This window comes from Capricornis sumatraensis, chromosome 1 (genome assembly GCF_032405125.1).
Source record: "Capricornis sumatraensis isolate serow.1 chromosome 1, serow.2, whole genome shotgun sequence".
NCBI classification, from domain to species: Eukaryota; Metazoa; Chordata; class Mammalia; order Artiodactyla; family Bovidae; genus Capricornis; species Capricornis sumatraensis.
This window is the reverse complement of record NC_091069.1, coordinates 255,486,767-255,513,974: the sequence shown is the minus strand read 5'-3', so window position 1 is coordinate 255,513,974 and position 27,208 is coordinate 255,486,767. Positions and strand designations below refer to the sequence as shown.

The 27,208-nt window shown below is 39.0% G+C and overlaps 1 protein-coding gene across 2 annotated transcripts in view; it reads right to left on the bottom strand.

The window, feature by feature from the left end:
• DYRK1A (dual specificity tyrosine phosphorylation regulated kinase 1A) overlaps window positions 1-11,646 on the bottom strand; it is a 94,712-nt gene extending 83,066 nt beyond the window's left edge. For both annotated transcript variants that reach the window (XM_068978093.1, XM_068978172.1), the window contains exon 1: window positions 11,598-11,646. In XM_068978093.1, the coding sequence (XP_068834194.1) occupies window positions 11,598-11,607 (10 nt within the window). In that variant the 5' untranslated portion in view covers window positions 11,608-11,646. The remainder of the gene's footprint in view (window positions 1-11,597) is intronic.
• Window positions 11,647-27,208: the final 15,562 nt, after the last annotated feature.

The following is a 27,208-nucleotide window of genomic DNA, read 5'->3' as shown; positions in this document are numbered from 1 at the left end:
ATTAATGCTTAATATAGAAAAAAGTACAAATCTGATTTTAACATGTCATTTAGGCATGGCTTAAAAAATACTACTACTAGTAAGGGCGAAAAGGTTGCTTGTAACCAGAAGGTTCTAGAAAAAGCAAGCATTCAACAAATTTGTTAACTTTTATAACTTTATATAGAGCAGATCTAGGTTTCTATTAAAAAAATAATAGTCTACATTTTCAAGGATCTACTGAGTACTTGCTCCCATGTGTATTTTGTGGATAATGTGAAAAAATGGAAGTGAACTTACTTGTACAGCTCCTGAATCTCTAACATAGGCCCACTTAACAATATGGACGTCTACACTTTTTAATAAGACTAGCATTTAAAGGAAACAAAGGCTTCAACCAAGCTAAAGAGGGACCAGTCAACAGTAGCCTGATGTCAAAGAAAAAGGGAGAAAGCCCACTGAGAGAAGTGGAGTATTAAATGATTCCTATGGAGTATATAAGCCACACTGTCAAAACCTTACGCTGTAACTTTTTACATCAGCTTTTTTAGTTTGGGTTTTCCTTTTAAAGACTCTTACTGCTTAAAATAAACCAAAATTTACTTTAACAAACTTTTAAAATAATGGCCAAGTTGATCCATTTTCTAAAACTATGAAAACCAAACTCCATCAAAGTATTCCTACACAAATATTTTATTTCACTTGAATCTACAATTCAAATCTGTCAATAATACACTTTCTTCACCACTCATATGTGCTTGTTTAAGAACACGTTTCTTTTTCTGGAATTCAGCTGCAGGAGTTGCTTGTATATTTTTGAGATAAGTTGTTTGTCAGTTGCTTCATTTGCTATTATTTTCTCCCATTCCGAAGGCTGTCTTTTCACCTTGCTTATAGTTTTCTTCGTTGTGCAGAAGCTTTTAACTTTAATTAGATCCCATTTGTTTATTTTTGCTTTTATTTCCAGTATTCTGGGAGGTGGGTCATAGAGGATCCTGCTGTGATTTATGTCAGAGAGTGCTTTGCCTATGTTCTCCTCTAGAAGTTTTATAGTTTCTGGTCTTACGTTTAGATCTTTGATCCATTTTGAGTTTATTTTTGTGTATGGTGTTAGAAAGTGTTCTAGTTTCATTCTTTTACAAGTGGTTGACCAGTCTTCCCAGCATCACTTGTTAAAGAGATTGTCTTTAAATCCACTGTATATTCTTGCCTCCTCTGTTGAAGATAAGGTGTCCACAGGTGTGTGGATTTATCTCTGGGCTTTCTATTTTGTTCCATTGGTCTCTATTTCTGTCTTTGTGCCAGTACCACACTGTCTTGATGACTGTGGCTTTGTAGTAGAGCCTGAAGTCAGGCAGGTTGATTTCTCCAGTTCGATTCTTCTTTCTCAAGACTGCTTTGGCTACTCAAGGTTTTTTGTATTTCCATAAAAAATACGAAATTATTTGTTCTAGCTCTGTGAAAAATACCGCTGCTAGCTTGATAGGGATTGCATTGAATCTGTAGATTGCTTTGGGTAGTAAATGTCTATTTAATTCTTTGGGCCCAATCAAAAAATAGGCCGAAGAATTAAATAGACATTTCTCCAAAGATATACAGATGGCTAACAAACACATGAAAAGATGCTCAACATCACTCATTATCAGAGAAATGCAAATCAAAACCACAATGAAGTACCATTTCACACCAGTCAGAATGGCTGTGATCCAAAAGTCTACAGGCAATAAATGCTGGAGAGGGTGTGGAGAAAAGGGAACTCTCTTACACTGTTGGTGGGAATGCAAACTAGTTCAGCCACTATGGAGAACAGTGTGGAGATTCCTTAAAAAACTGGAAATAGAACTGCCTTATGACCCAGCAATTCCAATGCTGGGCATACTCACCGAGGAAACCAGAATTGAGAGAGACACGTGTACCCCAATGTTCATCACAGCACTGTTTGTAATAGCCAGGACATGGAAGCAACCTAGATGTCCATCAGCAGATGAATGGATAAGAAAGCTGTGGTGCACATACACAATGGAGTATTACTCAGCCATTAAAAAGAATACATTTGAATCAGTTCTAATGAGGTGGATGAAACTGGAGCCAATTATACAGAGTGAAGTAAGCCAGAAAGAAAAACACCAATGCAGTATACTAACACATATATATGGAATTTAGAAAGATGGTAACAATAACCCTGTATATGAGACAGCAAAGAGACACAGATGTATAGAACAGTCTTTTGGACTCTGTGGGAGAGGGAGAGGGTGGGATGATTTGGGAGAATGGCATGGAAACATGTATACTATCATATAAGAAACAAAAACAACAACAAAAAAAGAACACATTTCTTTTTAAAGCAGTAATTACTTCCACAGATTTTCCAGAAAAGCTGATACAGATAAGCTTACTGTATCTTGTCAACACCAAAGAGTAAATTATTTATGAAGCCCTTGGGAATCCCTGTAAAAGAGGATATACAGTACACCAAGTAAAAAGCCACCATCATCAACAGATTGTTAATGGATTTATTCTTATTTGTTCAACAAATATTTGAGAATCAATTTTATTTTCAGGCATTACACTAATAAATAAGCCCTAGACCCTCCATACAAAAACTTAAAGCTCCTGTATAAAACAATACTATGAATAAAATTAAAAGACAAATGTAAACCGGAAAGTTCACGAGAAGTAACAAAAGCAGCAATATACTGGCTAAGCAAGCTCCATCCCTGACTAGCTGTGTGACCTGGGGCAGGCTACTAACTTCTGGCTGGGTTAATCATCACTCCAATCTAAGAGTTACCATCAAGAAAAAATGAGTTAATAAATGTAAATCATTTAGAATGGTTCCTGACATATAACAGTAGTCAATGAGGAACTCTCAAGAAAATGAAATTAAAAAAAAAAAAATACTCGAGAAATATCAGCAAAAAATACTAAAAGGAAGATCACAGACCATATAAACACATACTCAACCTCACAAATATTCAAATAAAGGCAAATTAAAGTATTAAGTTATGTTTTCTCTATCAAACTGGCAAATATTTTTAAATATTCAGGATTCTACAGTGGGGTAAAACTGTGCTGTACAGCTGGTAAAAGCCTGATCTGTTCTTTAAAAAAGACATTTGAAAATATGTATCAGAAGTCTTAAAAATGTACATGCCCTTTAACCCAATAAATGCAACCTCTAAGACTAAACCTAGGGCAATAAATCACACGTGAACACAAGGTCTACCACAACATTCACTCAAACATTATTATGAACTAATTAGCAACAATGAGGAATAGTAACTGATTCGTAGAATACTAATTACTCATGAAAAATGATGCTATAAAAGATGGGGAAATGTTTAAATTTTAAAAGACTAGAGAAAGTAAAAGATGACCCCATTTGCCTCTTCGGTCTTGTTAGGAGGAGCCCCATGTGAAAAACGTATAACAAGCAAAAATACATAAACTAAAAAAATAGTGATATTCCAATTATTTGGATTATTGCTGATTTTCATTTTCTTCTTTACAGAAGTTCTATCTGAATTCAAATAACTTTTAACTAAAAATATGTAAACTGGACTGTGGTGGCGACAGCTGCACAAGTGTAAAAATTCACTGAAAACTCAACCTTAGAAGATGCAAGAATTTTATGATATGTAATTTATCAAAGAATATTCACACACACACAGGACAGGAAAAAGTCTTTGCCCTCAAAGAGAGAAAAAAAAAATTACATTTTGTGTTTTACTGAATGGGGAAGAGGGAGAACTAAAGTTTCAGACCTCTTTACCAATAACTCTGCGTAACTGTAACAACATCTTTTTCTACTAGACTTACGTAAAAATGGATATTAGATGATCACTTCAAATATATGAAAAAAACAAAATGTTAGTTTTTCAAGTAACTTGAGTTACCAGAAAAAAACTCTTTACTCCAAAACATTTTTTTCCCTATCTACCCTTCTCCTGTAAATAAAAACTGAGTAATACCAATAAGTAGGAAAAAATCAGCATTATAAATTAAACAGTCCTTCAATACAATTTTAAATTATGTAAATGAGATGGATTTTAACTAACTGTTAAGTCTGATAAAATCTGAAACATTAAACAGGTGATTTGAGAAGACAGGTCAAATGCTCAAAACAAGGGTAAATTTAAGAAAACGCAAGCTCAAAATAAGCATAAATAGTATGGTCATAACAACTGAGAGGGGAGAGAATAAAAATAACAGAAATAGGCCACATCTACCAGGCACCAGCTATGTAAGCGCTCAGCACTCCACTGTGAGGCTGTATTGCTATTACTATGCTTCCTATTCCCCTATTCCTGTGAAGCAAGTGAGACGTGGAGCTGTGTATTTTGTTCTTGTAGTTACCCAAATCCCTTGTTTTCCTTTCTTCTCATCATGCGTCTAGGGGTGAAGAAGCATGACCTACTGTTTCCCCTACTTGTAACACCACTGAAATTTTTTTTTTTTTTCACGACCACTGAAATTTAATTACCAACTTTCCCCCCTCCCCCCTATTCTCCAAGCATCCAATCTGAAGGACTCTTTTATTTCCCATTAGTAACTGATGCAATCAGAACTTTATTCTTTTTTTATGTTGTTTCTCCTGTATCTTCATTGCAGAGAATCTAGCCATTACATATTATACTCATGCATAAGCATCAATTTAAGTTCCACAAGTACCTACTTAAAGCTCCTTTTATGTCAGTGTCCCTGCAGTCTCCTTGGTTGCCAAAGTTTATTCCCTGGTAGATTCCTTAAGAAGTGTTCAAAGAAAGAACAGCCTCCAAGTTCACATTCACATTCATAACATTTGTTTGCTGTTTTCATACTTGAGTCAATTCAGCTGGATATAAAACTCCTGGCTCTTACTTGTTCTCCTGGTGTTTATTAGAAGTTGTTATTCCACTGCTTCCAGAATAGAGCACTGTTATCAAAACCAGACAATCCAACAATCTTCCCCTTAAAAGATTTGGATCTTTGCCTACATACTCCAAGAATTTTCCTCAAAGTCCAATAATGTTTAAAGAATATATCTACATGGTAGTCGTTTCTGGATCAATTTCTCCAAGTATATAACTTTTCAAATGTAGTGGTAACCCTTTTTCTTTTTTTTAATTTCAGGAAACTTACGTGAATTATAATTATTAGAATTTATTAAGTTTCACTGCTCTGGTTCCTCTTCAGAGACTCTGGTATTGTTTCTATGTTGATATTTCTTTGCCTCTCTTTGGTAAATGTCACCTTTTCTAGAACATTTCTTTTTCTTCAATTCTTTTTTTAAAATTTTTGTCTATTTATCTTCTGTTTCTCCAAAGACATTTTCTATTGTTTGTTTCACTTTAGCGTACCTTCTAGTCGCGCTTCATTTTTCAAATGATTCTTTATTTCCCTTTACCATTTCTAAGATTTCCTTATTTAGATTTCTGTTGCTCTTCCACACCTTCCCAGGTGGCGCTAGTGGTAAAGAACCCGCCTGCCAATGCAGGAGACCCAAGAGGCTCAGGTTTGATCCCTGGGTCAAGAAGCTTCCCTGGAGGAGGGCATGGCAACCCACTCCAGTATTCATGCCTGGAGAATCCCATGGACAGAGGAGCCTGGTGGGGTACAGTCCATGGGGTCGTAAAGAGCTGGACATGACTGAGAGACTAACAATCCATATTTCTATCATCTAAATTTCTTTCAGTTTGAATTCATCTGGAAACATCAGGCTATAGTTTTCATTTGTTTTGTAAGCATTTCTTTCCAGCATGCTTTCATTGTCTGCAGAAATATTTTTCTCTCATTCCTTTTTTCTTATGAAAGTAAGCTCGGGGGGGAATTTGACTGAGTCAGTTGGTCTCTTTCATGCAAAATAAAAAAAACTTTGAGGAAGCTGGAGTAGATTTTCCAGGTTCAGTAAGTTCTCCTCCGTCTTCCTCAAGAGGAAACGAAGCATACCAAAATACAGACTCATGACTGAGGTCTCCTGTACTCCCACCTTCCCCCTATCTTACTTGCCCTTCTCCCCTTCTCCCCCATGGTCTTCATCCTGCTTCATTTGGATTCCATTATCAGTAGCATCTCCTCAGTGTGGGACTCTGACCAGGAAGGGAACTTCAACCGGTCGGTTTTGAAGATTCACAGGCACCAGAGGGGTCTACCACCACAGAATTCACTGGGAGCCTCTGCTATACTGAGAACTCACAAACATCTGTTCGTTTTAGCTGCTGTTCTCAACCTTTCTTGCCACACTTTGCAGGGACTTTTTGTTAGTTAGCTTGGGGTTCTCCTGTTCTCAAATCCATCAAATTCCTGCTGCTTTCTTCTGAATCTTTCAGTACAAATGTTGACACCATTCAGGTCTTGTAGTTACTGGAGACTGGTCCTCATCTACTTCTATTAAGAGTCTGTGGCGATTGTGTTTTAGAGAAAGTGTCCACCCATTTTTGGTTTTGCCATGCTAGTTACTCTATATTTAGGGAAAACTGTCAAGATTCAAAACACTATGTCCTACTCTTATCTTCCCAGATCTCAGACGTTCTTCTGAAGGTACATTTAGCAAGTATCCCTAAAATTTAAAATTATGAGTGTGAATCCATTTGCTCTCACCGAGGTCTTGAATAAAGGTATTAAGGCCTAAGAAATACAACTTTACAACATGGCTAACCTCAGGTTTTCCACCATCTTCTCTATAAATATTCTATGTTCTCTTATGAGACACACACCTGATGCAATCACTATTACTCCCTTTATCTAGAAACCAGAAACAGTAAAAAAAAAAAAAAGAAAGAAACATAAAAGGAAATGGAAAATAATGTGGAACTCTTAAAACCACCTGAAGAAATTTATTAAAGCAGACATTCCGAGTAGATATTTTTACGCATTAATAGAGTAACAATTTTTGTTCTTTTAACAAGTATTCGTTGAACGCTTTCTATGTCACAAGAACCCTGTTAGACACAGGACACAAAAATGCGAATAAGCCATGGTCCTCTGACTCTGAGAATCAGATTAGCTGGGACCAAAACATGGCAAGCTAACACATGCAAATGCCATAAAAGCATTAAACAAAAGCACTTGCTAGAAAGAATCCTGGGAGAATATTTACTGAACTATGTTAGGTTTGTTGCTTTATGCATTTCTGAAACAACTAAACTTTTTCCTCCACTGGGAACACACTATCACTTTTATAAAAATTTTCTAAAACAGAAGATTCTTCTCTTTGCCAGCTGAATTGGAAACTTATTTTTAACTATAATACTCATTGCTCGCAAAGATATATTAAAAAGACAAACATTTATCTAATGCTACTAAGTATAAACTGGTACATTTACCAAACACCTTTCTAAAGAGTTTTAAGAAGGGTCTTGAAAATTTTTAAGCCCTATGAGCCAAAATATTTACACTCCTAGGGACAAACTACAAGGCAATAATTCAACATACGAACAAATACTCACGCACAAATGTTAGCACTTTTTTAAAAAGTGAAAAAGAAAACTTAAAAAAACATCCCAAAGACATCTAACTTAACTAGGAAATGAGCATATAAAGAAACAGCTTCAAATCACGTATTTTAAAATAAATTTCTAAAATAATGTGCCCTCAAAATGTTACAGTTCTGAATGCTCTGAATGTGCTCCAAGCTGAAAAGAACAGACCACTATAGTTAGTTAAGTTTTTGATGACACAGGGAAATGTTCACAATATAATGCTGGGCAATAAAAGAGAAAATATAAACAATATGAAAACAGATTCTGCCCAAGCACGCCGACCTATTCGGATGATTTTAATAAAAAATGGCATCAAAAACAAAATACTGGAAGAGAAAGTGCCCTAGAGTAATGGGCAATAGAATTCTGGGTATATTTCCTTCCACTCATCCATAGTCTTATAAATTTCCAAATTTTTTCACTGATACTACATTACCGAGTCAACAGGGAGAAAAACTTAAAACCTGAGCGCAAAAATAAATTCACCAGATTTAACCATTCACCAAAAACCATCAACTTGTTGAATTATTAAGCACAAAATCAGACCGCTCAGGATTGAGAAATGAATGAGAACTAAAGAAGGGAAAACACATACAGGAAAAGACTATTTACACAGGACCATGTGAAGAACAAGACTGTAAGGAGGGAAACAGGCAATACACTCTCAAATATCAAAATGCACAAACCCTTTTACTCCTCTCCGTGCACCTGTGTATATAAATGGGACTACAGAAGTTGACTTTATTTAAGCTCACAGATCTGATTTCTAATTGCTGTATATTAGAATATCTCATACTCCTGTGATCACTGTAGTATGCAAACTCACAAAACTCACATTTTAATCTGTTGAAACTGCCACATCAAATAGCTTTAATCATTTAAGTTTATAGAAATATGGTAGACAATATAATCAAGTCAGCAGAATTTAAAATAAATTTATAATGTTCATCCTCAAATAGTTATAGTTCTGTATGTTCTAGAACTATTTCAAGTTTTCAAATAACTAGCTTATCATTATTATTTAAAAAGAAAATTTCAGTTGTTAAAGAAGCTCAGCAAAGTATAGTATCATCTGCCATAACCAACAGCTTTTCCAATTAACGTTCCACTGAATGTTAATAGGTATAAATAAGAAATAAAAGGAAGGGGAGGTCCTTTTATCAAATAAATTTGAAAAATGCAAGTGCTTTTAGGTTAATGTGCACAGTGATCTCTGAAGCAGTCAATTTTCCAAATTAAATCTCCTAAGTACTTTCTACATTCTAAATAAACTGAATTTGGTTACTGCTTAATTCAAAGGAGTGAGGAGTAGCTCCTAGGTTCTCAGGATGATCGCATGCTTGGGTAGAATGGTGTCACTCAACGCTAACAGGAATGAATAAGAGAGGAGAAAGTGTGTGCAGCAGAGACATATAGGAGGCAGTTATGTAAGTCTGGAGCTCAGAAAAGAAGAGTGGGACACAAAAGCAGATTTTGACAACATGTTGGTATCAGGTGAAGACATTACTGCGAATGCCTTAACCAGAAAGTGCTTTCTATTTTTACTCTAGGTATCTTGAATTCGACAGACAAGGTTCTAAAATTTATCATAAACATCCACTGCATAATTTGCTTATATATCTTCTCCCTCTTCCAGCTGAAATGTGTTCCTTGATTCCCAAGCAAAGGAATCCGCACAAACCGAGCACTACTATTGCACCTGGTACAAAGCAAATGTTAGTGAAACCAATGTTTGGTCATAAGCGACTTTTCTTCCAAAGGTCAAAAAATGATCCAATCTTACCTACTATATAGCCTAACTGTATTTTAAAATATGAAAAATGCTCTCAAACAAGTACAGAAACACCTATAAACACACGTACTAAAGACATATTAAAGTTTAACTTTAGCTTGCTGTTCAGTAAAAACTGATTATTAAGCTTTGGCTTTTGAAAAGCGCAGTCAAAACATACTTCAATGTCCTTTCTAGCTGCCCTGAAAGGGCACCTAAAATGAAGTGGCATGAGAGTAAGGCATCGTCACATCTCACCAACATACAGTCAAGATCATGACTGCCTGGGGAAACAACACTCACTTCCAAGTATGCAAAAACATTCTAGAAATAACTCCCAATGAAAAACTCCTTATGAGCTTTTACATGTTAAAATCCTGTCCGCTGAATAATAAATGTGTGCATCGTAAAACCAGAGCAAACTGCATTAATTAAAGATGATTATAAAAGCTGTTAATTTTACATTCAAAAACAATTATTAACTTTCAAACTGTTGAAGGGGAAATACACCAACAGCTAAGATACACATCAGAGTCAAACCTTCCTTCTTCAGTCTTTCCCCTTATCAGCCAGTAAATGTTGGTAATTTTTAAAGACTACAGGGCTGAGTAAGAGACTAGATTACACTACGAATCTGATATTTGTAAATTTTCTGTGTGTTCCAGCACTCATAAAATGAACTAGATAATCTTTATAAACTGGATTTACTCTTTAGATATTTCAGTTCATCCATAAGCCTCTCAAGAAAAAGAGCTATTTGGAAACTTTTCTTATCTTGTGACAAGAAACTAGAAATAAAAGAGCAACTCTGCCACCTCAAAGTTCCTTAAGGGAAAACCTCTAGAATCATTAATATTCATGGATAAGTCTTTCGAGACACCCCCAGAACACTCTGTTCCTCTACTGACCGCAGGTGAAAGTAAGCACCTACTTGGTACAGCCAGTGTGCTAGTACCGTGCCCCAGGAGCAACCCGGGAGCTGACAGGGCTCAGACACTGTTCCTGCACCAGAAGGTCACACTTATGAAATCTGACAACACAATTCTCATAAAATTCTACAATGTTTTCTGTAAATTCTTTATTTACTCCTCCATGACACTGATATTCGGCCTCAGCATCATGATGATTCTATCAGCCACTCAGCCGACACGTGTCCATGGTGTGCCTCTGGTATGTACAGGCAAACACACATGCACCCTTGAGACACAGATCACAGCAATAATCACTGAATCGCCTTTTACTCAAAAAAGAATTACCATCGAACCCTTTGAGTTCCTCATGAATGTAAAATATGATTTGATCTATAATATATATTCAAGCACATTTATTCATACAAAATGGTACACCTGAGACATAATTTTTTTTTAATTCCACCCTGAAGTAAAAAAAAAAATTTTTTTCTGTTTGAAAAACAAAGATCACCAAAACCAAAAACCAATCACAAAAACTTTAACACCTTCACCAATAATGTAATTAAGTATCTATCCAAGATTTATGTAGTTACTTCTTTTCCAGTTAAAGACCACATTTTCAGTTTATAAATCAAGCAAGAATGTCTGTGTCCAGGTCTGCAAATATAAGCCACTTGGTTCAACAAAATGTCTCCTAATCAGCCTGATTTTAAAACATTCAAATTTAAACATTAATAACACCTTATCCATTAGCTACACTACATTTTCAAGAGTTTGAACATGGCCACAGATACAACAGCCTTCATTTTTCCATGTATAAGATCACCTCAATTAATTATAAACCAATCAAAATTATTCTTTCAAAACTGCCTTCTATACTGATTTTCCTATATAAATACAAACAACAAAACGATAAAAGAGGAGACAAGGAAGAAAGAAAGGAGAAAGAGAGGAATGAAGATGGATGGAGAGAGGCAGGAAAGAAAACATAAAACCCCAGACCATACTGTTTTAAGGAGTCATACATATGGGTGTTAACACATCCTTAATTTAATGGTTGGAGTCTTACTTAAGACGCACCACTAACATCTACTCCATCAGCCTTCACAGCTCTGCTCTAAAGGGATCTGGGGGAACATGCATTCACCCAGAAAGGTGAATATTTTATTTATCTTTAACAGAAACACTTCAAATCTGGCCAAAGTACTTTAGCCAGTCTTCCCCTTTTGAAAAGGTCAAGAACTAGCAATTACTATGCTATATTTGTATTAATATCACTCTCAGTTACTGATTATCAAACTGATGCCCAAAGTCAAATCTAATAATACCCCAACTATATCTTTCCATTTAGTGATCTAAATAATTCTCCCCACTAATGCTGTTTATCAGAAAGCTCCCCCCCATTCAAAATATACCACCAGTTCCCACATTCTCTCAGACAGCCATAGTTTTACTGTATTTCAAAACTTGAGTCACCTGTATGCATCGTCTTCTTTCAAGTCTCATATCATCCTGATGGGGTGGGGGGAGGGAGGGAAGAGTCCAGCAGCAAAACTATAACACTGTGTGAAGAAAAACAGATTATGATAAGAGATAAGGATGCAAGACAATTACCCCTAATTGAGGAACATCTAATGTTAACACAACCCCCAAAACACAGAGATAAACGGATTGTAAATTCATTTGCTAACATTTATTTAAGCTTACTTGAAAATAATTTTCATTAATGAAAACCAATTATATATAAAATATAAAGTAACTGCCAGGGAGAAAAAGTTTTAAATCTGACTACTACCAACAAAAAAATTCACACATTTCTAGGTATGAAATAAACTGTCAATACTCCCCTAGTCTATGTAATTATCAGAAGAAAATTATCTACATTTTATAATCTGCATCAATTCACAAATCAGTATGAATGTGAATTCACTTTCACCATGGCTTACTATCAAAAGTAAAGAAAGCTGCTTTATAGGAACAATCAGATGTCAATCTTCCAGCGTTACAGGTAAATTGAGACACTGCTCACAACTGCTCCTCTAAGCCCACAAACTCTCTTGTGCTCTCCAAGTGGCTTCCCCTACTTATTCTTTGACTTTAAACTCCTACTTACTTCCACTGCTATTTCATGATTGGCCAGCAAATTTCAGGACTAATGGGAAAGCAAAAGCACCTCTTGCTTTTGTCAACTAAGAGCACACAATAACAGACAAGACAAAGATAAGCACAGGCTGAAAATCAACTAAGGAGTTTGGTCTAAAAATCTAGTTTTCAAATTGATACTGTGGAATTCAGTATTATTCTAAATGAAACAATGTTGCTTACGTTGGCCAAGTTCCCAGGCTAGCCAAAGACATCCATCTACTGAGACCAAAAGATACTGCACCAGCCACGGGCACTGGGAACTCTGCAGGAGCAACACAGAAACTTCACCAATTCTAGATCCTCTCTTTATTTGGAAAAATTCTGAAGTAGGTTGTTTCCCTTTGTTAGCACTCTCTCAACTCTTGAGGCTTGCAATTCCCTAAATTTACATGAAGACACTCCAATCATCCTGTTAATAGTAATAACCCTTTCCCCTGAGTACCAGCATGTTCCTGAATTACCACCCCAAAGTTCCTGCTGCCTCAATGGAGTTCACTTCAGGTATGTGACAGGAAAAAAACAACTGGGCTGAAATAATTCACTTTAACATCTGCAGTTTTCAACAAGGATGCTAGCTAAATAGATCAAATAAACCCCTAATTGTTAGAATTCTAATAGTACTGCAAAATAACATTAAAAAATACTGCCATAGTGTGAGGAAAAGTTTTAGCCAAGTGGGTCATTATATGGATCTGAGTCTGTATTTACTGTCCCCAAATATTTCTGCTTTTCACTTATTTCTCCTCCTACTTTTGAGCCCCTGGTGTTCTTTAAAAGCTCAAAACATGGAAGAGCAGCTCAGAGATAGCAGTTTACATGTATGAACTACTTGTAAATTAGGAACCACCTGTCTCTGAAATCATTCCTTGATTCCAGATTCCATCCTTGAAAAACCACTTTTTCATTTTCGATGCTGCTATGGTATCAAGTAAAAACCTAAGCATGAGACCAGCTGGTATCCAGCCTGGAGGAAAGGGGGATACGGACAGAGAGAGGAACACAAAAGCAGCCCATCAGAAGTTTTACTTGCAAAAATAACATATGAATCAAGATTAAAGATTTTTACTTCAAAAACATAGTTTTCTAATTTTTCCCCTCATAAATGGTCAGTCTTAAAAAATAATAATAAAAGTCTATAAATTCAGCATAAACTACAGTAAAGGAAAACGTGAAATTTAAACTCTCTAGCTATGAACTACACATTTTCAAATCCTTCAGGCTCTCAACATTATATTCTTCACCTGTAAAATGTCACAATGCTATCTACACCCTGCCAACTTCAATGGCTTCAACAGGAGAAGATGAGTGGGCCAATGGCATAATGGATAACGAATCTGCCTCTGGATTATCAAAATGATATATCTCACCCTAAAACTGACATCTTTTAGGGGGTAAAAAAATCAACCATTTAATCACTACTCATTTGAAAAACAGCCTTTAGCAAAGGATAAAGAATCTCAGCGAGTTAGGAAACTGGCTGCTGAGGTACGCTGCAACTAAACCATCATCTCCTGTGAAGTGAAGGCGCTCAGCCGTGGCCGACCCTTCGCGACCCCATGGACTGCAGCCCACCAGGCTTCTCTGTCCATGGGATTCTCCAGGCAAGAGGACTGGAGTGGGGTGCCATTGCCTTCTCCGCATAGACTGACTAATGATAAACTTCTCAAGTCTAGACACTGGATTACTAAATAAAGATTCTAGCGATTACTCCAATATATCCTTCAGGCTTGTCACTTTTTAAAAAAACAATGGTCTGTATCAGATGTGAGTTTTGACAATCACTAGGTTACAGCAAACACCAAACGGACTTTGCAAACTACAGATACAATTTTCTTTCTAAAGAAGCTTACAAATTCAGTCATATTTTAATTTTTCTCTGAAAAAAACCTACAGTGATTTTATCTTTTCCCCTACAAATGGAACCATTCACAAATTACGGGGCAAAATTAGATGCTAATGAAAAACATGTACTATCCTTACCACAGAAACCTCCCATAATCCTCAGAATCTTTTACAGTATGTTTTAGCTCACATTTTGCCAAAGGCTACAATGTAGGAACTGAGCTTAAGTGGTTTTTGAAGCTAAACTTACAAACCATTTTACTAGCTGTCTGAAATCACTGCGTACAATTAACCCACAGCACATGTGCAGGGAGGGCCAACGGCATTTCAATAAGCTTGAGGTTCGGTGCATGGTATGCTCAGCAAAGCACAGACGTGGTCTCTTGGTATCTGTTCTTTCTCGAGAGGTCAGGGAGACAAGAGGGGAGGGGAGGAGGGGGGGGGGAGGATATGAAGACACCCAACTGAAAGTACTCTTGTGCTGGGATTTATAAAATCACTACAAATCTAAAAAAAAAAAACTAGAGTACCAAAACTGTGATTGAAATGAATGGATTAGCATGATATGGCAAACCCAGATTAACTCGAGAGTTAATGAACTAAGGGCTTTCCTTGTGGCTCAGCTGGTCAAGAACCTGCCTGCATTGTGGGAGACCTGGGTTCGATCCCTGGTTGGGGAAGATCCCCTAGAGAAGGGAAAGGCTACCCACTCCAGTATTCTGGTCTGGAGAATTCCACGGACTGTATAGTCTATGGGGTCACAAAGAGTCGGACATCACTGAGCGACTTTCATTTTCTTCCATTTAATGAACTAAATGGCAGTCATTGATGTATTTTCTGAAGACACAATGTTTTATACTGACGGAAAACTAAACATTTTATCTAGTTTCAAAATAACTATAGTAGTAGGGAAGTATTGCAAACAGCAGGCAAAAAAAAAATCAGTACTCACAAGCTGAAGTGAGTGAAGTCACTCAGTCGTGTCCGAGTCTTTGCGACCCCATGGACTGCAGCCTACCAGGCTCCTCCATCCATGGGATTCTCCAGGCAAGAATACTGGAGTGGGTTGCCATTTCCTGCTCCAGGGGATCTTCCCGACCCAGGGATCAAACCCAGGTCTCCCACATTGGAGGCAGATGCTTTAACCTCTGAGCCACCAGGGAAGCCCAACACAAGCTTCAAAAGTACTGGTAGGAACCATCTTATTTCTTAAGCTGGGTAGAAGTACACAGCTGTTGCTTATTATCTTTTAATTTTATGTGTTATATATACTCATATTCACAATTTTAAAAATTTAACCCTTAGGAAAAAACAAAAGGCAAGAGGTTTAAAAGGACAATTCAGATGGTACAGAAGATGTCTATTAAGAATAAGCTACAAAAAAAATAAATAAATAAGCTACAAAAATGAAAACAAAGTTGAGGGACTTAAAATTTTATTCCATGGATCAAATTACTACGCTGTTATATTCAAATCATACACTGTGACCCGCTTTCCTTATAAACTTCTGCTCATTTACACTAATAGAGTAAGGAAGTCATAGAAGAAAATGTCTTTATTTCAGAAGCAGACTTTCAAGAATTAAAACAGCCAAAGGAGTCATACAGGAAATGTTTTGATACCTAACATGCAAGAAAAAAAAATCTATCAACCTAATTCCCAAAAAGATGATCAAATGGGATATGGGGGGGGGGGGTCTTTTCACTAACTGGGGATTTCAAGAGAAATCCTAAAAACCAAGAATATTTATGACTTCCTCTAGAATCCAAGGAAATACCCACAGTCTTAAAAAAAAAAAAAAAACTGAAAATGCAAAAAGCACAAGAGTTCAAATCAAAATTATGAGTAACACTGCAGAGAAAAGGACCTTCCTATACCCCAACCACTCAGCTGAGACACTTCACAGACGCTGACACACACCCAACAAGCAGGCCCTCTAATTTCACCAGCGTGGACACCAGGGGTCAGACAGATCAAGCAGCCTGGCCTAAGGTCACACCATGAGAACTCTGGTCCCACACCAAAGTTCACTTCTTTCCGCCACTCCAAGATCCTCTCACTAGGGATCACTGAAATGGTTATAAAAAAATTACAAACCTGCAAGAATCTAGGTGGACTAAGTCTGATTTTAAGTCTCACCATTTACTCTTCTGCCTCAACCAGGCCAAACATGAATAAAATTCATAAGCAGTAAATTACTTTGTAAAAAAATATTTCAGTTTAGAAGAATAAAAAAGTAACTTTCCTGAAAAGTCAGCCTAGCAGAGAAATTCTGATTATAACATGTAGCAGTTTGCTACATATTCCTTAAAAAAAAAAAAAAAAAACTGAAAACGAGCAGAGAAGAGTGTAAAAACCAACAGCAGGTAAGTCATTTTTGCACTAAAGCCTCAGGCAAGATAAAAGAATATGAAGAACTATAAATCTGGGTCTTGGATCATATGACTCCACTGGCATGTTAGAAGTGGGAGCAGCTGATACATGGGGTTTAAAGAGAAAGAAGAATGTGATTTCTCATGAAACTGAAAATAAAGAACACAACTCTGAGTAAGCATTGGAGAGAAGGTTCAAGAAGACAGACCTGAGTGGATTAAATAAATAATGCCCCAATTTTTGCTACCTCAAGCACCAAGTTACCTGGGCTCTCCAGGACTACATCTGGGCTAAACTGAGACAAAATTAGGCACTGTATATCTGGCTACAGCAATAAGCTCAGGAAAACAGGAGGGAAATAACTCATAGGCATATTATCTGTAACAACACAGAATGCATTGACAAGTATCTTTTTTAAGACTGGAGAGCAGAGACTGAGAAGTTTATAGGGGTAGTGGTGGTGCTGTAGTGGCTAAGTCGTGTCCGACTCTTGCGACCCTGTGGACAGTAGCCCGCCAGGCTCCTCTGTCCATGGGATTCTCCAGGCAAGAATACTGGAGTGGGTTGACATTTCCTTCTCCAGGGGATCTTCCCAACCAAGGGATTGAACCCAGGTCTCCTGCATTGCAGGCAGATTCTTTACTGACTGAGCTATGAGGGAAGCCTCATTGGAGTAGGCTATGACCAAAAAAAGTACTGGTACCCTGCCACTAATTCAAAATATATAAATGACCACTGATACTGTGGCCTTCCTGGTGCTTCAGATGGTTGATCCCTGGGTTGGGACGATCCCCTGGAGAAAGGAATGGCTACCCACTCCAGTTTTCTTGCCTGGAGAATCCCATGGACAGAGGTTACAGTTCATGGGGTTGCAGAGTCAGACACGACTAAGCAACTGACACTTTCACCAATACTGTATTTTGCTTGCCATCTTTTGTCTCCTTTAGTGAGTGTGAAAACAATTATTTTCACAGATTTATACAACCTTCAAATCTATCAACATACCTACGTGTTTTCTCTTATATTTCAAGTTCCTCAAACTTCAATATTCAGACCACAGAACTTTTCAGGAACCTAACTTCCACTACTGGAGAGCTATCACTGTATATATACTAAGAAATATCCCATCATAAGCAGACCTAAGTTCCAGAGGTTCATTTAAGCTAGCTGGTTGCAAGGCAACATTAAGTATTATTTTAGTTACGTGTGGAATTAAGCAGACTTCTCAAGTGCGACTTGCCCCCAGCCTACTCTCTCCTTCAAAGTTTCAGGCCCACATTTCAGAGAGTCCTATGAACTGAGCTTGACGTCCCAGTTATTTTCATTTCCCACTTATTACTGAACGTGAGAGATTTTGTATTTAATGGACACATAAGCACTTTCCTTTAATTCACTTAATTCTCATAAATAATTACATAAGTTACGTAGCACTATTACCCGGTTTACAGGTGAGGAGAGTAAGGCCCAGAGAAGTGAGGTCACACAGAGCCACACAGGACTATTTTAGAGACGGACTCCAAAGTTGCCGACCTCAGGCCCCAGGTTAAAATGAATTTATGATCTCCCGACTCTACTCTCCCAACCAAGAAGGAAGAGGAAAGAACAGGTAGGACAGGAAGAAAATCCACTTCTCCCTCCTGCGTTCTCAGTTTTGGTCAATGGGTTTCACCACACCCCAGTCTCCCAAACTAAAACCCTAATAACCTGGGACCTCTTTCCTGCTGCGTATCCCACATCCAATCCACACAAATTCTTGTGTTGGGAAATTCCCTGGCGGTCTAATGGTTAGAACTTAGTGCTTTCACTGCCAGGGCCCAGGTTCAATCCTTGGCTGAGAAACAAAGATCCCACCAGCCACACAGTGCAGCCCCCACTACCCCCCAAAACACTGAACTAACCATCCCAGCAAATGAATCAAACCTAAGGAATCAGTCCCAGAAACCTCCAGTCTACGGCCAGTCTTGATGTCAGAAGTGGACAGTCTCACAGGACTGAGCCCTTTCTTTACCTGTGAGGTCTGATTCTTCCTCTAGGTAGACAGTGTGAGAACTGGGCTGAATTCTCGGACACCCTGCTGGCATCTGAGAACTGCTTGTGTGAAAGAGTCCCTCCCTACGAAACACACACACATACACACTGGAATTGGGCACAGGAACCCTTTGCAAAAACGAATTAAAAGCAAAGTGATATAAACAAAATAAATTTTCTCTCTCTCTTCTGTTGCTATGCTTGCTTCCTATCATCTACACAACATGTACTCAGACTCTTTATTACTCAAATCGATCCTCCTCATAAGATGAATTGGGCTTCCCTGGCGGCTCAGACAGTAAAGACTCTGCCTGCAATATGGGAGACCAGGGTTTGATCCCTGGGTTGGGCAGATCCCCTGCAGGAGGGCACGGCAACCCACTACAGTATTCTTGCCTGGAGAATCCCATGGACAGAGGAGCCTGGTGGGCACTGGTCCATGGGGTCGCAAACAGTCGGACACGACCTAAGAGGAATTAAAAAGGGGTGCCCGTGACCAAGAATCAAACAAGGCTGAGGTCCAGTGCATCGTGTCATCCCTCCTTACATTTCCCTTCCTAACCTCAAGACCTGCCATGATGGCATGCAAGCGTTTTATTTTAGAAACAAAGCATATCTATCAGAAAGAAGACACTTAGGAAAAATAACACTCAATCCCTGAAAGCCTGCAATCCCTTCTCATAACCAGCTTCTAAGAAATGCAATAAAAACCACTATGCTTTCCTTTCTGATAGGACTGACTTTTCCAAGTCAGTCAGTTCAGTCACTCAGTCGTGTCCGACTCTTTGCAACCCCATGAATCGCAGCCCGCCAGGCCTTCCTGTCCATCACCAACTCCCAGAGTTCACTCAAATTCACATCCATCGAGTCGGTGATGCCATCCGCCATCTTATCCTCTGTCGTCCCCTTCTCCTCCTGCCCCCAATCCCTCCCAGCATCAGGGTCTTTTCCAGTGAGTAAGCTCTTCACATCAAGTGACCAAAGTATTGGAGTTTCAGCTTTAGCATCAGTCCTTCCAAAGAAATCCCAGGGCTGATCTCCTTCAGAATGGACTGGTTGGATCTCCTTGCAGTCCAAGGGACTCTCAGGAGTATTCTCCAATACCACAGTTCAAAAGCATCAATTCTTTGGCACTCAGCTTTCTTCAGAGTCCAACTCTCACATCCATACATGACCACTGGAAAAATCATAGCCTTGACTAGACGGACCTTTGTTGGCAAAGTAATGTCTCTGCTTTTGAATATGCTGCCTAGGTTGGTCATAACTTTCCTTCCAAAGAGTAAGCGTCTTTTAACTTCATGGCTGCAATCACCATCTGCATTGATTTTGGAGCCCCAAAAAAATAAAGTCTGACACTGTTTCCACTGTTTCCCCATCTATTTCCCATGAAGTGATGGTACCAGATGCCATATGTGAGTGTACATAAGTGTATATAAGTGCATTCATATATATACTTAGTTCATTATATGTACTTTTGTAAATATAATTATATAAACCACTGTGCTTTTAATTACCTTTGAATTTCAAAAATACAGAAAAAATAACAAGGTCCAGAAATAATCAAAAAACACACACTATTACTAACAGTTTACATTTTCTTCCAGCAACCCTATTACTAAGAGCAGTAAAATGAGTTTTGTTTTACTTATTTTCTCTGCTAGACTTTTGGAGAACTTAAAGGAAAATGCTGTCCCCTGAAAAATTCTTAAACTGTGTGGTCTTATACTTCAGGGTATCAACTGTCCTCCGATTGGTACCTTTGTCACCTTTGGCCCCAAACTCAGGTGCTGGTCTCCAGTTCTATCGTCTGGCCCCTCCACTGGTTTTTCTAAACATCTTTCCCTCTAAACGAAGTACCTCAAAGATTTGCCCTGAACTAGTAACTCCAGACTTTTCTCTAGCTGCCCTACCCGCCCACTCAGTATCTAGTCCAGAGCTGCAGGATGTTGCCTACAGGGCCACGTTACCACATCAACTCTTTACTACGCCTAAAGGCATGCAACCCCTTCCTTACACAACTCACACTCCCATCTCTTCCCACCCCCCACAACCATTCTAGAAACTGCTGAATTCTTTAGCTACTCTAAATGATCTCGCTCAATGCTATGCATTCTCAAAATGCCTCATGCCCTTCCATTCTTCTCCATGCCTACTGTATCATCCCCGGCCCAGGCCCTTATTTCACACAATTAGAGATGCCTCCTAAACTCAGCATCTCCTAGGCCAGATGGTATGCCAGAAACACTAGGGGCGTCTGCAGAACCAGACTGCAGACTTCACTCCGAAAGATCCTGATTCAGGAAGCAAGGAGAAGGGCTCAAGAACCTGCCTGGGTTTTGTTTAGTTTTTGTTTTTTAAAATATTTATTTGGCTGCAGCGGGTCTTAGTTACAGCACTCAGGATCTTTAGCTGCAGCCTGCGAACTCCTAGTTGGGGCGTGTGGAATCTAATTCCATGACCAGGGATCGAAGCCCAGCCCCCTGCATTGGGAGCTTGAAGTCTTAGCCACTGGACCACCAGGGAAGTCCCTGGTTGGTTTGTTTTTTTTAAATATACAAGAACATCCAGCTTATTTACTCTTGAGCATGGCCGGATTTGGGAAATATTTTACTTAAAGACAGCTTACCCCTCGTCGCATTTTATCACACATTTAGCTGCTGCACACATACATCGCTGAAGCACAGACTTTCAACCTGGATTTAACCCATCTGTGACTTAGGAACATTAGTCAAATCTTACTGCCCTGAACTCAGAGCTCAGTGTGGTGTTCCATAAAATGACACCCTCCTTCTGCAGCCATGCTCAATCCTTTCCCCTAACTAAAGTCACCCCTTCTCTATCTGATCTTTACCTAAATCCTAGCCACTCTTCAAGACCCACTCATTTCTCCTCATCCAGCTTAAAGCCACTCCAGTTTCTCCCCTGAACCTCCGTTTACCTACAGACCACTATATTTTGTTTGTTATTTATGTTATAGTCTTACTCAAGTGATATTATCGACTGCTTGGTGAATCTCAGTCTCACATTTCTATTATATCCTAGTAGATGTTCAATGAGCACACTGGATTAACAGAATAAACAACATGGAAAATACTGTCTTGTATAGAGAAAGTGGGTTTAAAGCAGTATGCAAATATATTTATTTTTAAAAAGGAGAGAAGAGTAACTGTGTGCAGAAAAAAAAAAGAATTCACAGGTTACACACAAAATCCAAACAGTAGTTATCTCCAGAAAGAAGAACTGCAGGAAACTGTTATTCTTATTTTCTAAAGTTTCTAAAATGAATGTGTTATTTTGTAATGAAACAAAATCTTATTATACCTAGAATTTTAAACCTTAGCTAAATCTTAACCTAGAATTTTCTCCTGTTTTTTGGTTGCACCGTACGGAATGTGGGATCCTAGGCCCCCAATCAGAGACCGAACCCATGCCTCCTGCAGTGGAAGCCAGGAGTCTTAACCACTTCCGCCAGGGAAGGCCCAACCTAGCATTTTCTTGATCAATGGAAATTCGGTAAAAATGACTGACATGTGGCATCAATGCAATCCTAATGTATGTGACTGATTTATTAATGTCAACATTTCCCAACCTATACTCCAAATTCCACTGGCCTCACTAGACCGGGTGTTCAACCTTGGGGGCCTCCTTCACAGCCATGCAGATCAACTATATACACGGTACACATGAACACAAGCTTTCACGAGTGCACTGTTTCCGGGCAGTTTTCTTCATGGAGCACTGATTCACCATCTGCTTGTAGTCCTATTTTCCTTAATGTTCATCTACTTTTAGAAACTCATTTCATGACGAAAAATACAAAGTTTATATACAAAACTATATTATCAACAAAAAATTAGAAATACTAAAAATATTCAACACTAACAGAAAAGATGTACAGTCACATGATATTATGTAAATCCTTGAAGTTCTTACAATATTATATTACATGAGGGAAAAAAATCATGCATTACATCTTATCAGAAAGAACTTAAAATCTTCATCGAAGTACAGTCTCAGGAAAGTAAAAGGGAAAAAAAAGCACAGAAGAAACGCTGGAATAAAATACATAAAATTATTAATAATGAATGTCTTTGGCTAATAACAGATTATTTTTAATTTTCTTCCTTACCCTTTTTAGCACATCACAACTTTAATAAATATGCATCTTCTTTTTATAATCAGGAAAAAAATGGTCCAAGAAATTCGTCCTCCATCCTAACAGAAAAGTCACCGTGAAATTTAGCTATGGGCCACAACTATGGAACAACTTCACGTACCCTCCAACTTTTAAAACTCTGGCCACTGTCCACAGTAAGACTCTCCCAGAAGGGCTCTGGGTTACCTAACCTGGTGTTCAAGGCCCAAAGCCTTCAGGCTCCGAGTCAGCCCGCCCTCTAACCCCTGGCCCCACCACTTCCCAGGTGGTCTCATGTCAGGTTCTAGACGCCCAGCTGCCGAGTGCCCTCATTTACAAAGTGAGGATGATCCCCAAAACAGTGCGGTTACGATGACACGGCATTTAACACGCGGCACGGTGACCGTGCACTCCGTGCTCCCGCTGCTGCCCTGGTGTGTTCCACACTGTCGTGGAGACCCCCACCTTTCCGGTCCCATCTCTTTTCATACATGTGTGTTCCTTGAAACTTCTCTCGAGCCACAAAGCTCATTCCCCAAGAATCCCTCTCCTGCTGAAACTACTCCCTTTCCTGCCTGTCAACACCATTTCCCAAGTCCAGCGCCAGTGTCTTCTCCTCCAGAAAGTCTCCCACTGGCACCCCTCAAGCCCGCCACAGCAGTACTGACACCAGGACTCGGGCCCTAACTCTGCCTGCAACTGGAGCTAACAAACGCCACGCGCAGTGGCACCTAGAAACTGTGGAAAGCCTGTTCCCTCCTGCTCCAGAAGGCCAGCTCCCTCAACTACAGCAGACTCTCCACACGAAGAGAAGAGAGAAACAGAGTCATCATCATCAAACCACAACATCGCCACAAAACCTGCTTTAGCATTGCTCTGTTGACACAAATGAGTTAAAAAAATTTTTAATATTGAAAACAAGATGATAAGCACAGTGTAGTCATATCTGCAATCTAATCATGGAACAAACGACTTGGCTAACTCATTTTAATATGAAAGACACAAAACTGAGAATTTCTAATATAGAGAATGATATATGAGCTAAAAAATATTTTACAGAATTATCAATTCTCTATAAATAGCTATAATCAGAAAAGGCTTGGGCATAGTTTTTGTTTCTTGGGTCTTTTTTTTTCCCTGTTAAACACCAGACCGCTTCTCTAAAGAGAATATTTTTAAATGTGGTGTTATTTATACTGAAAACATTAGCAAACCAGGTGGGCAAAATAATGACTGTGGACGCAAGAGGGCAAGGACATGAGTGTTAATTAAATTCTCTACTTTTATGTATGTTTGAGGTTTTTAATAACTAAAAAAAAGTTTTAATAAAATCAGTGATGTATGAAATACGTATCAGAAATACAATTTTTTAAACTATCAAATATATGACAAAAGAAGCTAACTAAAAAAAAATTAAAGATGTGATATTGTAAGACAAGAGAACTTACAAACATACCATGACTAAGCAAAATCTGCTTTTTTTATTCTTTTGTTTCTCTTTGAGGAGAGAAAATAGAGGTTAAAACTGCTTGGAAAACTATTTTACATAAAATGTTTTATATAAATCACTAACAAAGATTTACCTAAATAAACTGATTCCTATAAATTTTTGACTGGGACATTTGTGCTAATAAATGAACAGCTATGATATGAAAATTCAAGGAGTCAGGGTGAAATTCCTTTTAGGGTGTCATTGGCTGGCTCCATGAGATCAATGAAGCACAAACTTTCTAGTGCCAAAGTCCACAAGACAGACAGATCCCCTTACTAGTTTTAGCAGCTAACATTCTCCAGCCACTCTTGGAGGGGAAAAAAAAAAAATTTGAACATTTTTAACAACTTGCCCCAAAATTTCCTCTTGCTGCCCGAAGTCATAACTGATGTTTGATCTTCCTACTTTTGCACATTACGAAGAGTAACACATTTTTTGTGGTAGCTAATACAGATGAATTATACAATAACACTGAATTTAGTGTCAGACTGAGAGCGAGAGGTCTTCAGTTTCATTTAATTCAAATCAATCCTTTAGTAGATGTGGAAACTCAGGTTTAGAGGTTATGTGCCTTAAGAGGATCTGAAAGCAAAACCAACACCAAAAAAATCAGATTATCAAATCAATGATAAAAGCAAAATAATATTTGCCATTTTAATTGAGCATTCAAACTCCACTGCTACACAGAAATATGGGCAAATATGTATCTGTACAACATAAGCATACTTATTTTTATTTTCATATAAATGAAAATACACAGGAAAATGTCCAGAAAGATAACTACAAGCCTTCAGCAGCAGTAGCTATCTTCAGGACAATGGGACTGAGAAGGTGGCTGGGTAGGAGTCGAAAGAGGGACCACCATACATACTTCTGTATACAATTCAGAAGGGCCATCATTTACACCTACTGAAAAAAACGAAAAGTAATTTAAAATACCTGCATACAAGTAAGATCCTAAAAATCAGATGATGTCATGACATGATTAGAGTTTCAAATTTATCATCCATTTCTTCAACAAATGTGTGCTGAGAACTGGAGATGTACGGGTGAGAGTGACGGTCACTGTGACTGCCCTCAGGGAGCTCCCAGTCCAACGCGGGGACAGGCAAGCTACACCAACACCTAGCTACAGAGCATGCTCACATGGTGAGAGACAGTGATCTGGAGGGAAAGGTCAGACTGCTAAGAGGAGGTCAAGGAGAGGAACTCACTTGAGGAAGGGGGAGGGGTGTCAGAAACAATTTTTCCAAGAAACTGACAGATGAGACCAGAATTTGTAGTCTTTATATGCATAAGGCTTCTGAAGTTCACAATCCTTTCAATTTCTAGATCCACATAAGAGAGATGGTGAGAAAATTCAGAACTTCTGAGAAAGTATCAGGTAAACAGGGACCTGGAAGTACGAAGGCCATTCAGCCCAGAGGTGAAAGACAAAAGTACCTCCACATAACTTAGCAAGTCTCATGGGTGGGACCAACTGACTCTGACTTGCCCCCTGTAGTCCAAGAAAGTGAAAGTGAAGTTGTTCAGTAGTGTCCGACTCTTTGCGACTCGTGGACTGTAGCCCACCAAGCTCCTCCGTCCATGGGATTCTCCAGGCAAGAATACTGGAGTGGGTTGCCATTTCCTTCTCCAGGGCATCATCCCGACCCAGGGATCAAACCCAGGTCTCCCACACTGCAGGCAGATGCTTTAACCTCTGCACCACCAGGGACAGGACTAAAGCCCAGAGTAAGGAGAATGCTGCAGGAGAACACGTGACAAACCAGGGCGAGAAAGCAGGCACGGCATCACGGATGAGCTGCGGCTTGAGGGCCAGCCGCCGTCACCGCACCCGCAGAGTCTGCATATTCCAACTCCAAGTGGGAAGCAGGGTGCCATTCACCCCAGAGCCCGCCCCTCTGGCCTGGCCTTCACCCAAAGGTCCACAGCACTATTTAAAACTGCCTGCTCCATAAAACAGAATTTTAGAAGAAAACTACCTCTTCACTAGTTTTTTGTGTTTTGGTTTTTTTTTTTTTGCCCTGGGGACAACTTTGCAACATGGTGGAGGGAGCAAAAATCCAAGTAAAGCACAGGAGGTCCTACAGAGATGTGAAGGTCAAGATTAGACTTTCAAGCAGCTGAAGCACCTGGAATCTTTGGGGGACAGGGCAAAAGAGAGAGAAGAGCTACGCAGAAAGGGGTCTCCAAAAGTCTGCAGAGAGACCCAAAAAGACCAGAATGTCCATGGGCCAGGTGAGTCTACCCCAAAACTTAGCACAGAGGGACTAAGAGGCTGAGAGCAGAACAGAAAGGAGCAGGCAGGGAGAGTCTGGAGTCACAGTGGGGAGAGCTCTTTAGCAGAGATTTACTGTGTCAATGTGACTGAGCCCCCAGGTGCCCAGACAAGTAACTGGTCAAACACTATTCTGGGTGTGTCTGGAAGGCTGGTTCTGGCTAAGATTAACATTTGATTCTGCAGACTGACTGCTCTAATATGGGTGGTTCTCATCCAGTTGGTTGAGAAGAGAAGAAACAGGCCCTTCCACGGCTAAGAGAGAGCACCTGTCCGACTGCACTGAGCTGAGACTTCAACACTTTTCCTGCCTTTGGACTCAAACAGAAACATCAGCTCTGAAATCTTGAGCCTTCTGGCCTTCAGACTAGAACTGAAATCATCACCTCTTACGGTTCTCAGGCCTTCAGACTCTGACTAGAACACCACCATCGGCTCTTTGGGTCTCCAACTTGCCAACTGCAGAGTTGGGGACATCTCAGCCTTTACAATCACATGAGCCAAGAAGAGACATGGGTTCAACCCCTGGATCAAGAAGATCCCCTGAAGCAGGAAGTAGCAATATTCTTACCACTCCAGTATTCTTGCCTGGAGAATTCCATGAACAAAGGAGTCTGGCTAACTACAGTCCATGGGGTCACAGGGAGTCGAACACAACTAAGCAAGTGAGCACACAGCACACAATAATATACAAACCCAAACATAAAGTCAAGGTGGCCAGCCAGCCTTGCAGAACTAACATTAACGTTCTTAAAAAGAAAACAGTGTTCAATCAAAAATCAGTCAACAAG